This window comes from Carassius gibelio, chromosome B22, assembly GCF_023724105.1.
Source record: "Carassius gibelio isolate Cgi1373 ecotype wild population from Czech Republic chromosome B22, carGib1.2-hapl.c, whole genome shotgun sequence".
In the NCBI taxonomy this organism is placed as follows: Eukaryota; Metazoa; Chordata; class Actinopteri; order Cypriniformes; family Cyprinidae; genus Carassius; species Carassius gibelio.
The window spans coordinates 35,689,331-35,706,857 of record NC_068417.1 but is presented as its reverse complement, the minus strand read 5'-3'; the positions used below and the strand labels follow the sequence as shown (position 1 = coordinate 35,706,857).

Below are 17,527 nucleotides of genomic sequence, written 5' to 3'. Positions count from 1 at the left end.
AGAGCTTGTTTTGTCAGTATGGCTCATATAGATGTATGTAGGTGTGCTCTTTAGCTTGGCAGCTTCCTCTGCCTCCTGTTCCTCTCTCTCCAGAAGACATTGTTCTTGAATCCAGCTCTCCCACTCTTAGGAAAATAGGACACACTGTAAGAATGGCACTTATTAGTGAATTCCTGTCCTGTGAGACAGCTGAGCCGACTGCAGTGACACTAAATTAGACACCATTAAAAAAATTAATTAATTAAATTATGCCCCTAACTACTCGATAGCTAAAGTATTGTTCATTGTAGTATCATATTATAATATTTCTCTTGTCCCACAGCAAACAAAGAATGAATTGATGTCAAAGTGTCAATTTAATAATTATAATTAATAAATATAATAAGTTAATTAAATAATCTAATAACAGTGTATTAGACAAAACTGTTGAACAGAGGCAGTAAAGTATTGCTGACAAAGAATGGGATTTGGGATTTACATCGCTGTCAAAATTAACATCAGACAAACAGGAACTTAGTGGCTAATGGCAACAATGTATAAAATGCCATGAGCATTTTGAAATGAGCTGTATTATATACAGTACAGACCAAAAGTTTGGACACACCTTCTCATTCAAAGAGTTTTCTTTATTTTCATGACTATGAAAATTGTAGAGTCACACTGAAGGCATCAAGGGCTATTTGAGCAAGAAGGAGAGTGATGGCGTGCTGCGCCAGATGACCTGGCCTCCACAGTCACCGGACCTGAACCCAATCGAGATTTGGAGGTTTAGGGGTGAGCTGGACCGCAGACAGAAGGCAAAAGGGCCAACAAGTGCTAAGCATCTCTCGGGGAACTCCTTCAAGACTGTTGGAAGACCATTTCAGGTGACTACCTCTTGAAGCTCATCAAGAGAATGTCAAGAGTGTGCAAAGCAGTAATCAAAGCCAAAGGTGGCTACTTTGAAGAACCTAAAATATGAAATATTTTCAGTTGTTTCACAACTGTATATATAATTCCAGATGTGTTAATTCATAGTTTTGATGAATCTACAATTTTCATAGTCATGCAAATAAAGAAAACTCTTTGAATGAGAAGGTGTGTCCAAACTTTTGGTCTGTACTGTAAGTCGCTTTGGGATTGAAGTTGCTCATTTAGATTCATACCAAGTTTGTATTGCACATTAACTATATGTTGGTAATTTAAGTCTTCTTGAATAAATTAGAACAAGTTTTGGTTTGGCATTTAGAATGTTGTTTATAATGAATGTCTCTTCAATTTAGGTTTGTTAAAGAATTAAGTTTAAATGATTAACTGCAGAAAAATGTAGTGGTAGAAATGGATGTCAGATGACTTTAATAATGCTTAAACTTTATATTTGTTTATTTTTGGCTAGTGGCTTTTGCTGTGGTAACGAAATAATTGAAATAGAGAATTGTAAAATGTAATTGGTATCTAAAATATTGGTGTCATATAAGCTTATTTATTATAATACAAGATAACCGGTCAAAAACAATGATAACGGCAACTATTTTATTGTTTTGTGGGAGTGCCAGTGAAAATGTTGGCAGGGCAAGTACAAATGTGAAATACTCGACCGGGCCTGTAGATATAAAAACCCTTAGTGTTGATCCCTGCAAAATATAATTTTTTTTATGTTTATATTATTAGGTCTAATGAAAACAAAGTAGCCTTAAAATATTACGTGGTAGGGCTATGAAAAAATACAAGGGCTTTAATTAGCAATTAAACATAATTAGCAACAGGTGTTTTTTTGACAGTAGGTAATTTTTTATAACTTTTTTTTTTTTTTACTAAATGTTTATGCATTAAGGGAAAAAATATAGAAATGTAAGTAGATAAGCATTTATTACAAAACCTAATGTATTCTAACGACGGAATCAGATTCATTGTAATTTAACATTTTGGATTATATATTTTATAGTGGATTTATGTGATTGACACATGGAATAATGCCCCTCAGAAAGTCTTTTTCAAAGTTCCGAACCTTTGGGGGTGGGACTTGGGCACTAAACATCCTGATTGGTTGAGTTCACGCAGCATTGGTTGAGTTCAACCACCATTTATTCTGATAATTTTCAAAATATTACTGTTATTGTGTCATGAAATGTAATTTTAAAATTATTTCAGGCGAGAATGTAGTTGTTTAAAACTCAAATATGTTGTTTATTTATAAAGACAGTGCCTATTAAATATGTGTTTCACTGATCTCGGAGACGGTGAGCTCCACAAGATCAGCGTGACAAGCTTATGTATCCACCGAGAGCAGCCTTACCTCGGCTAGACCTTCGGATATGTGCTGCTGGCGCTGATGTCTCTTTAGTGGTTAAACAAAAAATATAATTTGTTTTAGGTAAATCTAACAGGTTATCTTTGGTCTGTATTCAATTTATCTATATGTTAAAATTAGGGATGTACGCTCATGATTTTTCATGGCCGATTACGATATCGATTTTTTTTTTTTTTTCAAGCAAACTGGCCGATTTCGATACCGATTTCCGTTTTTTTTTTTTTTTTTTTTTTTTTTTTTTAATCTTTAAACAACAAACAAGAAAGAAGTAAAGTGTGCATAAACAAGATGTTTATTTGGTATTTAATTGGCCAAACTTTTGGTTATTGAAAACAGTAAACGTACACATCTGAAATTAACAGCAGTAACTGCACAGTAAGTAGCCTACATTCAATACAAACATAGATGGTACAGACATCAGCATTTAGCTTTTGTTTTTTAATTTGGTTGAAACCACAGAGAACTGGCCTTAAATTAAGATTATCTTTGACCATGTGAAGTTAAAAGCAATAACTGCATAGTTCTACAGTCCAAACAACACAATCAACACACATTCATTAAGATGTTTCTTAATCAGCATTCAGTATTTTAGTTTTTAAATTTGGTTTTAAATTTAAAACAAGGTCTGAGACTTAATAAAGCGAGACTTAATGAAAGTATGCTATATAAATACATTATTCCAAAATGTGAATCATTGTCCTAACAATTTTTAATTGGATGAATGAAACACTTTTTTTCAGTGTGCTACAGTAGGTGATTTTTAAATCAAATTCAGTCGATATAATTAAGGTAAAATAAAAATAAATATCCTAATGCAGAAGTGACGTTTAATTCTGGCTCACGCGAATGTGAGTTCTACTTTACAGGAAAAAAAAAAGTTTTGTCACAGTTTAGTCCGTTTCGTTTCTCATCCAACACGTGAGAAGTTGAGCTGAACATCTCTTCCGGTCTACTCGTGTTCAGGGCTCGGACCGGTACAGTATATGCTCACACAGCTTCAGCTCGCGCAGGAAAGGGACTCTTATTTTGTACGCCAGTACAACAACAGCTGTTCGCTTCCTGTTATCTGTGCCTCAGACGTGTAGCTCTGTCTGCACTGCCAGTGCTGAATGGCTGCCTGTGTCCTGCGCACAGATTTTTGAAATACTTACACACAAATGGCATAGCGAATAATTACAATGTGGTCTGTGCATGTGGCCGCACTTCCCGGAAAAATCGTCCGAAAAAGACCAAAAACGATTTATGACCGGTCAACCGGTGCATCCCTAGTAAAAATGAAAATAAAAAAGGCTAATTTATATAATATTTCGTTTCGTTGTAATGGCTGTATATATACACATATCCCTGAACTAATACATTTCTACAGCTGTTATTATGTTTAAATGAAAACGAAAGGAGGCAGTGGTTTTTGATATCCTATTTCGTTTTATTGTAAATATACAGTGAGGATAATTGCAGTAGTCAAGGCAAGCTAACTGAAGTTATCAAGCACACTGCTGTTTGCAGATTTACCTGATTTGCGTCGTCGTGGACATCACACTCCCGAGTCGAGTGAGCAAAGTCAGAACTACCGAGGATGCACATCCTAAATCAGCGTACTTCGTATTGAGAAACGCGCGCAGACCTACGTCACCAGTCTATTTGCCTAATCTTCCCAGTACTTTACACTGCGGTGGAAATGCAGAAAGCAACAGGTCTGGGGGGGGGGGGGGGGGGGGGAGTTCCTGGGGAAAAATAAAATCTTGGTACAAATGTTCAGAGTAATTTCGGTGGAAACGCGGCTTAAGTCATTACACACCACTTGCTCGTGTACTGTTTTTCTAACCAATGATCTTTTGACCTCTACTACATGCAACCTGAATGAAACTTATCTCTTGGTTATTTAGTGAGGGGACATGACTATCTATTCTGTGCAAAGGTTAGCATTGCTCAATTGGTCCTTGGTCCTGCTTTATGTTCATCTTCCTGTCTGTAAATCTTGCACTGATTTCATCCAAAACCATCCAAAATTAATCTTCAAAAGAAAAGTTTTTGAAATGATCTAGTTAAAAATTGCCATTTTAAATCAGGTTTAAGTGGTTTTTCACAATGGCTTTGTAACGCAGCACCTCATCCGAACGCTGGTTGTGTAACTGTTTTTGTTCCATGTGGATTGGCACATTAATGATCTAGTCTGCGGTGTTTATGTCACCAAACCCACTCGCAGGGTTTTCATTAGACTATAGAACACAGAATAGATTTGGACTATGAAATTCATTGGTTTACAACTAAAATGTGAAAGATTGTATTTTATTTATGCTTCAATTTAAAATGAATTTGAAATTTGAAATTAAATTTATTAAACAAAATAACCTTTCTCAATAAAGCCATCCCAACTCTTCATGCTGGTATTGGCCACTTAATTTTGGATCAAATGCATTGTTTGAAAGGCAGTCGCTTGAAATCAATTGTACTTTGTGGTTTGCTTTACAAAACTGCACTAGCTGTAGAACTGTATCATTTACTTGAGATATGAAAGAGGCCCTTGTCTGTCAGTCTTTTCATTTATCACTAAAGGCTTGGTAGATTTTGCAATGTATGCCACTTGGTGCTATTTTTTGTGTCCGCTGTTTCCAAGGTGGTAATTAAAGTTTCAAAGTGGGACAGAGTCCTCCTTTTAAAGTAGCATATCTCAGTTGGAATATTTGCATCAGGGCTAATAACTAATCTATAATCGTATGTTAAGCTTTGTGTTTCTGCCTGTTCTTATAGGAAGAAATCACAGAAATGGGATGAAATGAACATTTTGGCCACATATCACCCGGCAGATAAGGACTATGGGCTGATGAAGATAGACGAGCCCGACACGCCGTTCAACAGGTATGCAGCACTCAAAACTTTACATTAATGATGTTTAGAATATATCTGTGTAAATATATATAACTTCTAATGTGTTTGTGCTACTTTGTGGATTCAGGAGTGAAGCTGCCGCCACCCTATTAAATGTAAAAAGAAAAAAAAATGTTCTTGTTAGAACAAATTGGATTGAGTGGATTTTCTAACTAGCAATTAAATGGGCAAAACAGTACTTTAGAAAAATAAAATAAACCATGCATAACCTTTTCTAGTAGTCAGGACTGTGCACTGTGCAGAGAAAAAGTCCAGAAGTGAGTCCGGTTTAAATTAGGGATACACTGATATGGACGATAAGCTATAGAATGCACTTCATTTATTTAAGCTACAGTTTAAAGAACAGAAATTGTTAAAGATCTGATCTCTTGCTGAGGCTGTATGAATTGGGAATATGGGTTGTTCAAAGTGTTGCTCTCCTCTCTGGATATGTTTCTGCCCTGTCTGCAAAATACAAGAGCAGCACTGAGGGTGCAACTCAATATGAGAGGGCAAATTTGGGGAACAGGTCATGCTGTCTTTCTCCCTTCGGGCTATCGGCCAAAAATCTCCTGTCCCTTTTAGGATAGTGCGCGATGACGAGGATGAGGGGGCGATCAGCGATTCTGAGGGGAACACAGTCCTACCCGGAGATGTCCTTGCTAAGAAGTAAGTGATGCATGTATGCTATCTCTGATATGGATGGAAGAGGAATGGAGGGATTCTCAAAATGTTTTAGGCTCCAAAATTTGTGACACCCCACCTAAACTCCATCCATATCATAGAATCTCACAGCAAAGTCATAATTGTATGAAATGGCTTATAATAGAAACGCTTTTATAATTTTAATATGGGTTTTCTTAGTTTAAGATCCAAAATCTGTGTTTGTGCCAAGAGCAAAATTAGAAAATCTATGCATTAAAAGGCAATTAAAGTATAACAGGGTATCCGCGGGGTCATAAAAAGTCATAAAATGTCATAAATTTAACAATAAGAATTTAAGGCCATAAAAAGTCATAAAAACGTCTGGTTTTTCCATACAAGGTCATAAAAAACATTTAGCCATGTCTTGATATGCTAGTCCATTAATTTGTTCTTCCATCAAAATGCACTCGCAGCAGCAATGGCATTCATTTGTTTCACCTGTTGTAGTTCTTTATGAGGAATCTGGGTGGGATCACACTGGTATCACAGCGCTCCAGAACTACAAGGTCCATGCGGCAGCATACAGACTTGTCAGAAGGACTTTCACAGAAACCCGCGCAAACTCCGAACATACTGTATCATACTGAGTCACTGCTTAGATTCGGTGTGGAGAGAGAGAGAGAGCCGCGTCTCACGGACAGTCCCTCCTGCACATGAACGAACAAATACTTATCGCAGTTTTGAACAAACAAAAGGATGTGAAAGAGCCAAATTCAGTACTGCGGTGTTCAGGTGTTCAGGGCTCACGCTGAGAAAGGCATCTCAAAACGCTTGTACACGGAATTTGCTTCTTTTTGCTCTTGTGCCGACAAATACATACAAAATATGTCAAAATACCCGCCTTGGAAAGTATGCTCGAAAAAACTTATTTATTTGTCAGTTATTTATCAGTGAAAGTGATGTCAGTAGTTTATTAGTGAAAGTAAACAGTTGAGGGAAAAAATGCGTTCATCGTCTCTTAAAGTGACCGCGCCTAATTTAGCTACTGGCTGCTGTAATGTTAATCCAAGAAAATGAAAGAAAAATCACTCACTGCTCTTGACTTCATTACTTTGTAGTTTTAATAAGAATTTATGCACAGTCAAACCAAAAATTATCCAGACTCCAGATAAAATTTTTGATATACATATTTTACTAGTAGGTAAAGGACATTTATACATTTATGTAAGTGAGTATAAGCAAACTGTGACATATTATACCCAAAGAATCTTCATACAGTGAACTATTAGTGAAATAGATAGATATAAATGTTTTATCTATCTATATATGAAATTGGGAACAAAAAATATTCAGCACCTTATAAAGCACCATGCATTGCTTATGTGTTTTTGTTTTTTTTTCTGAATTGCTAATGAAAGCTTTTCACACCACAGTCTGAACAAAATGAAGCATTGCTTGGTAATTGGTAAACAAAGTATTGATAGTTGTGTAAATATTGTCATAATAACTGTTGTCTGTAGTTTTGGTTGATTACGTACATTTCTATCAAAGTTATGACATTATCAAGACGAATTTGTTCTGACAGAGTTTAACTCTGAGTTCTTGTCATATTTTATAACCATTTTAGAAGCAATAGCAAATAAACTAATAATGAGAGTAATGTTGAAGGTGTCTGATTTGATTGTATATTTAATTTTTACATTGAAGACTATCCAGTGCTATTTTATTTAATTTAATTAAATAATTAATTATTCAGTTTCTATACCTTGACACCTACAAACTTGAAAAAAACTTAAACATTGTGTAAATAGCAAAAATAAATAAAAATGAACGAACATACAAATTAAACAATTTCAGATAGGGCCCACTGGTACAACCTTCACCGGGGCCCCGCTGACCCCAGCTACGTCTTGTGGGTGTTTAAAACTGTGACTAAACACCAATAACACTTGTTATTTTGGAAAATAATGCCATAGAATAATTGTTAATTTACAATGTTACAATTGTTAAGTGTCCTGTGTTCTTGATACTCAAAAAAAGAAGGCGAAGGCTTCAGTTTCTTAATCTTAAGAAATAATAGAATAACTCTTTTAATAATAAAACTTGTTACTTTCAATGAAAGTCAATAATTCAAAAAAAAAAAAGACTTTTGAAAGGAATTTTAATGACTGAAGTTATTTATCGTAATTCGTATAGGTCATAAATTCAAATCCTAATGGTCATAAAAAGGTCTTAAAAAGTCTTAACCCTGTATAAATAAAATATAAACTTAATAATTTAATTTAAAAAAAGTAATTTTATATAAGTTACACACATCACTTTATTATTGTAATTGTAAAACTGATAACTGGACAACTGTGGTTTGTACTTTTGAAGTGCTGAAATGTATCCCATTTTAACTTTTTATGTGTTAAAACAATGCAATAGTGGTGCTTTCTTTTTTCTGTTTACATTACCCAAGATGAAACGGAGTCTGTCCACAGAGACCTCTTTCTGAAAAAAAGGAAATGCTGTTTACACACAGATTAGGCTGTTGCACACTAGATAAAGCTTTGACAGAGCATTTGATGGGTAAAAACACACAATAGCCATTGAAAGCTATAATAAGAGTCGATTTGAAAATCAGGCAGAAATACAGCAAAATCTATTTCTAAAACCAATGTTTGGTAACATAATGGACCACAACTGTCCCAAACCTTTGTATTTTTTCTACCATGTTAGTCTGCCTTGACATCAGTGGTTTCACAGTGATGGAGTGCGTTTAAGTAACCGATGTAAGGAAAGCTCATTAAGATACAACAGCTGTGAGAACAGAGTATTTGTATTATTTTTAGTTTCCTGCTTCCTTGTTAGTTTAATGTAGTTAACAATACATGATCAACCAGAAGTCTGAACAGATGTCACGTCACAGCCTACAGGCGAATCAGCGGTCGCAGCAACTCAAGCAGAGCTGCTAACCTCTTTCACTGTAGTGTCTGCACAGCGTCTTCTGTCTGACTGCTTCTGTTTGGAGTTTCACTCAAACATGCTCTAAATGTGCGGTTTGCGGTTTATCATTTCATGGGACTGTGACTAGTTTTCATGTCAGACACAGTTAACTATGACGTTTTACACTTTATTGTATTTTTACATAGCAACTCGCACACGTGATGTTCACGATTAATGGGATTTGCGCTGAACGCGGAGACTTCCACCACTTAATATGTTCGTTTGGAAACACGATATATATATATATATATATATATATATATGTTTTCAGAGAGCAATAGAAAATGTGGCCAAACATTTATATCAACCAACCTTATTTCTATAGAGCCCATTGAACTTTTGCAAGAAGTTTGATTGACAGGCGATCTAACCAATCATAACCCCAAATCTAACCGTTTTGTTTTGTCCGATAAACAAACCAGCCAGGAGATTACATTAACTTTACTGCACTTGAACTTGAAAAATGGTGGGTATTGATCTCTTTCCGCTGTTGAAACAAGATACCTTATGATATTCATTCATTTTTATTTAGTGCTGCAATAGAGCTACACGATTAATCGTTTAAAGATCATAATCACGATTCAAACACCCATGCCATCCCATTTTTAAATGTTTGATTAAACCTTTGAAAAAAGTCGAATTGGAGAATTCAAATCTGTTTGTGCTGCTGCTGACACAGAGCATAAATTATCATATTTGGGTAAAATACTGCTTCACAGAGAGTCTTTTCAACTACACAGTATTCTGTCTTATAGTCATTCATATTACCACATAAATACTGGGATGAAAGTTTACAATTCATATATAAACTAGCGATCAAAATGGAGCAAATATCCTTTTTTTGGTAACTGGCGCTTCAAATAATGCTAGTGTCATTGCATTGTTTCACCACTAGGCAGCAAGTAACTGACAAAAATGTATTCGTCACGGAATCATTAATTCAAGTGATTCATTCAAAAATCCTGATTCATTCAGTAATGACACAATACAAAAACACATCTAAATTAAAATATTTAATTTAATAGGCTGATAATATTTTGCCTCACACTGTTTTGTTTGGCTCCGAATCGTGGGAGAATTTAATAGGCTAATAATATTTTGCCTCACACTGTTTTGTTTGGCTCCGAATCGTGGGAGAATTTAATAGGCTAATAATATTTTGCCTCACACTGTTTTGTTTGGCTCCGAATCGTGGGAGAATCGTCAAGGGGGTGGGTCTTTGCGAAAGGTCAATTTACGGACACCTCAATAAAATCAAACTTCATTGGAGCAGTGCTGGGCAAAGTTACTTTCAAAAGTAATGCATTATGATATTGCGATACTCCAATAAGTAACTAACTGCATTACTTGGTTACATCTTATGGAAAGTAATGCATTGTTACATTTATATTACTTTTTATCACTTAGGCTGGGCTTGCTTAACATTTAAAAAAACAACATCAGTGAAAAAATGGGAAAACAAAGTAACTTGCATTAGTTATTTGAAAAAGAAACAAAGCAGATATTTTTGTTGTAAATCAAAACGTTTTGATACTTTAATAGTTACTTTTAAAAAAAAAAGTAGGTAACTGGCGTTATTTGTAATGTGTTTTGACATAAATACAAAAACAAATGTGCTTCGATGTCAGTGATCTCTCACTGTTTGATTTAGTATTTTTATTATTAGGTGACCTATTCATTTTAAACAACGCAGCGACTATTGGATTTTATGTAAGAATTCCCACTAGAATGATTATAGATTTTCTTGTCCTGAGAGGAAGGCACTTAAAGTCTTTGAATGAATAGAAGAGGTCCATTTTAATGCCGGGTTTGGATGTTTAAATCTAGATGTGTGTCTTTAAAAGCTCTGAGATGGATGTGAGTGAGTGGTTTGTCTGCCGCAGGCCTGTAACTGAATCTGAAGCTGATGTTCGCGTCCAAGAAGAGCATCCCAAGCCTCCTAGTAATACAACTGCTCTGCTTTAGTCTTCACTTTCTTTCTCCGGCTGTATCGCTGCTGTCTCTTTTGTCATCCTCGTCCTCCTACTGTGTCGTTCTTTCACCACACTGTCTCGTGTTTCCCTCAGGCACATGTATTTTATGCTCTCCTACCCAGCATTCATTGGGGTTACTGCGTGTGTGTGTGTGTGTGTCCGGTTACTCCTGAGAGATGCTTTCCTTAGAGATCTGGTCACATTAACTGTGAACAACTACAAAGACCACCAGGGTATATGAAAAATGTACTTAATAAGCTGCGCCATCCGAGTCAAATTTAATTGAAGAACTTACTGTACTTTTTATTTTTTATTATTAGCTGCTGTCAAGTCCTCCTGGTTAGTTTCTACTTCTAAGTCATCGATATGGATACAGTATGATGTTCATAAAGTGATTTTGGTTAGATTTAAATGGATGTTTTAGGTAATTAATTTTTTTTTTTTTTTTTTTTTTTTTACTTCTTGAAAGACAGTAAGGTTTTTAGCATTAGTGCATCAGCACATTAAGTGTGTTATTTTAGCTTTTTTGTTTGTATCATTTAGTTTAATTTGATGTACTAAAATCAACATTAAAATTAAAACTAACTAAATTAAAAAACTAAACGGACATAAAGTGTCCAAAATGCAATACAAATTACATTAATATTATATTTAAGACATTTATAAAAATTTAAAAAAGCAGAAAATATACAAATAAAAACTTTATAATATTATTTCATAATATTATCTTGACACTTAATAGAAATCTGTCTGAATGGCTGACTCTTTCTGACTTCGGTGTGTCTCAGGCTGGCGGTAGCGGCAACGGAGGACGTAGGATCTCGCTTCATGGAGGAGCCGGACGAGGAGAGCAGTGAGGAAGAGGAGGAGGAGTTGGGTCCGGAGGATCAAGGTGACCGACACACGTGTCTCTGTCTCTGCTGACCTCAGATTCACCTCGCTTTCATTTGCACCGTCAGCCAGCGGCTCAAACACACACTGCTCCACAACCCTGTCTTCGGTCTCTTTTCCTCAGTTTTCTCAATCTTATGCAGGGTTACAAAATAAAGTGCTTACATATAGCGTTGTCTAGTGTAAGTCCAAAATATGTGTTAACACAATAATAATAATTCTGTTGGCCTCTGGTATTGACCGTCTGCAGGAAACAAAGCAGATTTCATTACATCTATTACTAGTCATTCAAGGAGAGCAGTGGGTTCCTGTGTTTAGAGCTCTACGTGTTTTGTCTCTCCTCAGCCAGAAAGAAGCAGTTTCAGATGATGAGGAAGATGCATTATAATGAAGGTATGAACATTAAACTAGCTCGACAGCTCATCGCCAGCGAGCAGGAGGAGGAGGAGGAAGACGAGGACGAAGAGATGAAGGATGACACGGAGACCGAGGACATCACCGTCGACCCCCCACAAGATGGTAAATGAACTCTAGTTGTATAAGCAGCCGTATGTGATTCAAGCACCAGTCACACTAGAGTTTGAGCATGTGAAATTGATTGTGGTATGACGTCGAATCATAAATGTAAAAACATACAATCTACTTCATGTTCCTGCAGTGCAGCAGTTTTAAATTGATGTACTTTTAAGTCCGATAGGAGGTCACATGGTATCAAGTGATGCGAGTTCACAGGCCAGAGTTCACCAAACGTGAACTTTGGAGCGCAGCGAAATGTGAAACTTTTCCTGTCTGATGCATCTGCATGTGTACGCATGGAAGTCAATGGAACTGAACTGGACTGAACGCCCCTAAACTCTATTGACCTGTGCTGTTCTGTACATGCAGTTTAATAATTAAAAAAAAATCTGCACGCAAACAGAAACTTTCACATGCTCTGAGTGAACTATGATGCATCGATTGCATGTTGTGTGCAGATTTTTTCACTTTGTTGAAAGAGGAGTCTTCAAGCACGGTCTGTTGACCACTAGAGGTCCCTTGAGATGCCGGAAGGGCTTCCAGATGCTCTCTAGAGATCAGTTTAGGACAAACTACTTCAAACAGAGGAGAGACTTTGTTTGTTAGCAGAGCTTGATAAGTCCAGCACTGCTTTCGCTCAACTTTGAATAAACCCTCCACCCGACATATTTACCCTGTTTGATCCAGGAGAGCTTGACTAGTGAAATAATAGGAATAATAATAGTAAAAATAAAAGCATATATAGAATTTAGAGTTTTAGTGCCAAGAAAAGATTCCACAAAATTCTAAATTCCAAATATGTGTAATAAATGTGTACTAAATGACACGCATCACCTCAAAAGTGTGGTGGAAAAACAAATATTCAAGGATCATGTGAGACTGGAGTAATGTTGCTAAAAATCAGCTTTGATATAATGAAATGAATAGTAACTCCTCCGTCTCTTCCAGCAGATTCCCTGGAGTCATAAGGATGTCAGGATGTGTCCCTCTGCTCATGCCTTGTCCCATGAACGTCTGGAAATCGATTCAGCTCCAGGATTCCCCTCCACCCAGTGCCCCCCCCCCCCCCCCCCCCAGGATTCCCCTCCACCCAGTGCCCCCCCCCGACCCCCTCACCCAGCTCCCTCATTTGCCAAAGGTTGACCGTCATACCGCTAGAAAGGAGAGTGTTATCCTAGCGCTCCAGACCTGGACTCCTCTGACCAGTTCCCCACTGTCTGTTATTGGTTTGATGTCCTCTGAACAGCATGCTCTCTGCTCGGGGGGCACAGATGTGCTCTTGGGCTTCGACACACACCGCTCACACGAGCTCTGCTGTATGCATGGCTTCACAAAACCATGTTTAATTAGATTGGCACTAATAGTATAAAACAGGAGAGTATTACAGAGCTAGCTAGAAAACTACTGATCAGCAGAGCGGACCCTTTGGTTGTCTCTGCAGAAGCTTTTAAAGGTGCGCAACGGTTTTGACACTTACTGAGCTGTCTTTGTTTTGATTGATTGCCTTTTTTTTTTTTTTCTAAACGCTGAGGTTATTCGTTTCTGTGATTACTGGAGAACGTAATTATCCTGTAGTACCAAAAATAATGATTTTGACACCTTGACCCAGCTTGAAATCGCAGTTGTTATCCTGGTGTATTTATCAATTTATAGTCATGAGTACTCACACAATATATATATATGTAGGTTGTATAACAAAAAAAGCTAAATGGGTGAATATTGCAAAACCTGACAAGAACATGTCTAGGCCATATTTTGACTTCAGAACCAAAAGAGAGAATATGTGTGATTTTTTTTTGCTCATTACTTTTAATCCCAAATTATTGTTACTTGAATGCAAAACGACTCATTACTGTAATGGAAGAAAATGCTCAGACTCATTGCTGTAATATATTCAAACTCTAAATACTACTGTAATGTTTATGAGATCTGACTAATTACCATAATACAAAATCATATTCTGGCCCTGTACCATAATGCAAAAAAAATATATAATAATGGAGTAAATAAATATAAACTCATATATAAATAAAAATATATATACAGGCTTGTTATAATAAAATAAATACTCAAAAATATTCTGATTTACTGTAAAAAAAATAATATTCTGACTCATTACCAAGATGCAAATAATAATAATTCTGACTAATTACCAAAATTCTAAAAAATAAAAATAAAAACACCTTGGTTTACTGTAACATGAAAACCGATAATAAAACAAAAAAACATCCAGATGCAGTACATTAACGAATAAATAATAAAATATCTGAAAACATTAGTTCGTATAAACTTGATTCGTGTATAATTTTAATGAAGGAACCAAATAATAAACACATTTTTGTGCTTTTGATTTACTGAAAACACATTCTAATAACAACAATAAAGAAGCTCTTGACAGGTCTTCTGAAATTCACCCACATAAATCGAGACGATGCATTTTAGACTGTTTATTGTCCACATGAAGACGAGGTCTGTTTCGGAGATGTTCCTGTCGGTGTGAATGTGTTTTCACTCGGCCTGCCCTCGACTGAATGATAGCAGGAAATGATGTAATCTGTCAAAAACTGTGCTGGACACATTGAACACAGGAGCACTTCGCATATTTCTGAATTGGTTACCAGTTTTTAATGATAAGGATGAAAGAGGTCTGGTTTGGTCCTGCACTGTCCCATCAGTCATGGACATGCATTCATATTTGAGTAAGTCAACTATAGTTTAATCCTGCATTCATACATCACAAGTGCTTTGATTTTATCATTATGTTGAACTTAATTTTTTTCCTTCTTCACACGTTCTGAGTAATTTGACCATTTCTGTGTCCAATGTATTCCTCCCCGAGATTGTTTGTTTCTTTTCCTAAACAGGATTGTCAAATGAAAATGTACGTATTTGTCACTGATTAAAATGTTGGTATTAACTTGTTCTGTTGACTTTGTTTTTAAGTAAAGAATGCCACATACTCTCACAAAAATAAATAAATTACCACACAAACAACTATTAACTATTTTCGCGTCTGCATCAACACTGCAACGGACGATTCATAACGAAACCCGCCGAATTGCTAGTAAAACTATCCCCAAACTAGCTCAATGTATTTTGAGGTAGTAAACGCGTTTTTTTTTTTGTTTTGTTTTTTTTGACGGATTCCCCGGTAAAATTCACATTTCGGGATCTAAATATGCTTTTAGGCACGCTTCAACCCGCGGCAGCAGTGTTAAAGTAGCGCGGGAAATCCATTTCTGTCCGCTGTTTAAATGCGCGCTCTTTTAACCGTCAGGTGGATTCTGATTGGTTGCCAGTGTTTTTATCATTTCAAAAAATCTAAATGGATTTTTTTTTTTATCGTACTTGTCCGTGAATTATCGTTCCTTGACGTCATTATAGCTGCGGTGTGGAGGTTTCTGTTCCCATAGACAAAGTGTATCAAAATTTTATTGTCGTCTGCTATGAACGCCATTTTAGGCACGTGCTTTTAATAAACAACGTTATCTTATGTGGGTTTGTACCAATAAAAAAATTAATGTAAAAATAATTAAAAATTTTATATATATATATATATATATATATATATATATATATATATATATATATATATATATATATATATATATTACAATTTAAAAGATTACAAATCAAAATGGTTTTTGATTAAATAAATACATGTAAATAAATATATATATATATATATATATATATATATATATATATATATATATATATATATATATATATATATTTTTTACTTGTATTTATTTAATCAAAAAACCATTTTGATTTGTAATCTTTTAAATTGTAATATTTAAAATCAAAATGGTTTTTGATCAAATAAATACAAGTAAAAAAAAAAAAAAAAAAAAAAAAAAAATATATATATATATATATATATATATATATATATATATATATATATTTTTTTACTTGTATTTATTTAATCAAAAACCATTTTGATTTGTAATCTTTTAAATTGTAATATATATATTTATATATATATATGTATGTATGTATGTATGTATATATTTAATATAATGAAATACTTTTTAATTAAAAAATATATATAAGTTTTATAATTAAAAAATGAATATATATATATATATATATATATATTGGTATAGTTGTATTTTCCAGAGAAATAAGTACATAAAGTTAACATGCTTCCAAAACATATGCAAACATAATATGGTGTTTTTATGAATTAGTACAATAATAATAATAAAAATAGACAGCACTTTTAAGAGAATTCCAACAGGATGAAAATAAAACGACTTTAATTTTAGTTGCCAACATTTGGTATTTTTTTCCGATAACTATATTAAAACCAATTACTAACGAAAATGTTTTTATTATTCTTTTAGAGCAGGTATTAACATATTTTAGTATTATTTATGGAGTTCTGAAGTAAGAAGCGCATGCGACTCATACATCAAAGTGCAGGTCAGAAATCAACCACTAGATGGAAGTATTTCACAAAAATACAGTGAATACATGCAACAAACTTGATCCACACAGTACATTCGCAGGAAAGAAGGTCCTTTCGAGCTTAAAAAAAAATTATATATATATATATATATATATATATATATATATATATATATATATGTGTGTGTGTGTGTGTGTGTGTGTGTGTGTGCATATAAAATCAAACCAATATATCTGTGGTATATAATTGATCGATGACTCATTTCAAAGAGCGAAACTGCATCAGTAGTTTCACTTTGACTAGATCTGGGAGTGAACCTTTTCCTCAGACGTGGATCCTGGCGCTTTTTCCCAAACTTAATCCAGTGTATTTTCCAAGCGATTTATAAATGATACCGAGCCAATCTGACGCAATCTGTGATGCTGCACCGAAATCATGAACTATTTGGCGAGGACAGGACTGGGAAGGGATTCGCTCGTCTGTTTCTGGCCGTGTCTTAAATCTCAGACACTAGCAAATGTGTTCACCGTTCTTGTCACTTATTATTGATTTATTTATTTTTCCTCCAGGGGGCGCTTAACAGCTCAAACGACCGATTTAGTCGCATTCAAATCTCCAGTGTATTTTTATCTAACTAAACACATTTGTACACTACAACATATATGTATTCATCTATGTTTACAATCAGTGAGTGACACCTAAAAAACTGAGAAATACACGCTTTAATCGCAAACGATTGTGATTGCTCCATCCTGACCAGCGCTGAGAAAAGTAACAGGTGGCATCGCTAACCGCTGCACCCTAAAGTAACATTTAACACAGTTAACATAATACCCAATCGAATTGTTATAAATGAACAAAGCCCCGCCTTCCGAAGGCACGTCAGCCAACCCGATGTTAGGCTCAAGATGATTGACGTTCGAACTAAAACTAAGCCCC

At 35.1% G+C, this 17,527-nt stretch overlaps 1 protein-coding gene across 2 annotated transcripts in view; it reads left to right on the top strand.

Annotated features, from left to right (window-relative positions):
* Positions 1-15,088, top strand: part of LOC127987978 (protein phosphatase inhibitor 2) — a 19,395-nt gene extending 4,307 nt beyond the window's left edge. The window contains exons 2-6 of one of the 2 annotated variants that reach the window (XM_052590453.1): positions 5,042-5,149; positions 5,744-5,827; positions 11,553-11,656; positions 12,001-12,174; positions 13,123-15,088. In XM_052590453.1, the coding sequence (XP_052446413.1) occupies positions 5,042-5,149; positions 5,744-5,827; positions 11,553-11,656; positions 12,001-12,174; positions 13,123-13,139 (487 nt within the window). In that variant the 3' untranslated portion in view covers positions 13,140-15,088. Of the gene's footprint in view, positions 1-5,041; positions 5,150-5,743; positions 5,828-11,552; positions 11,657-12,000; positions 12,175-13,119 lie in introns of both variants that reach the window. The other variant, XM_052590452.1, reaches the window with a different exon arrangement.
* Positions 15,089-17,527: the final 2,439 nt, after the last annotated feature.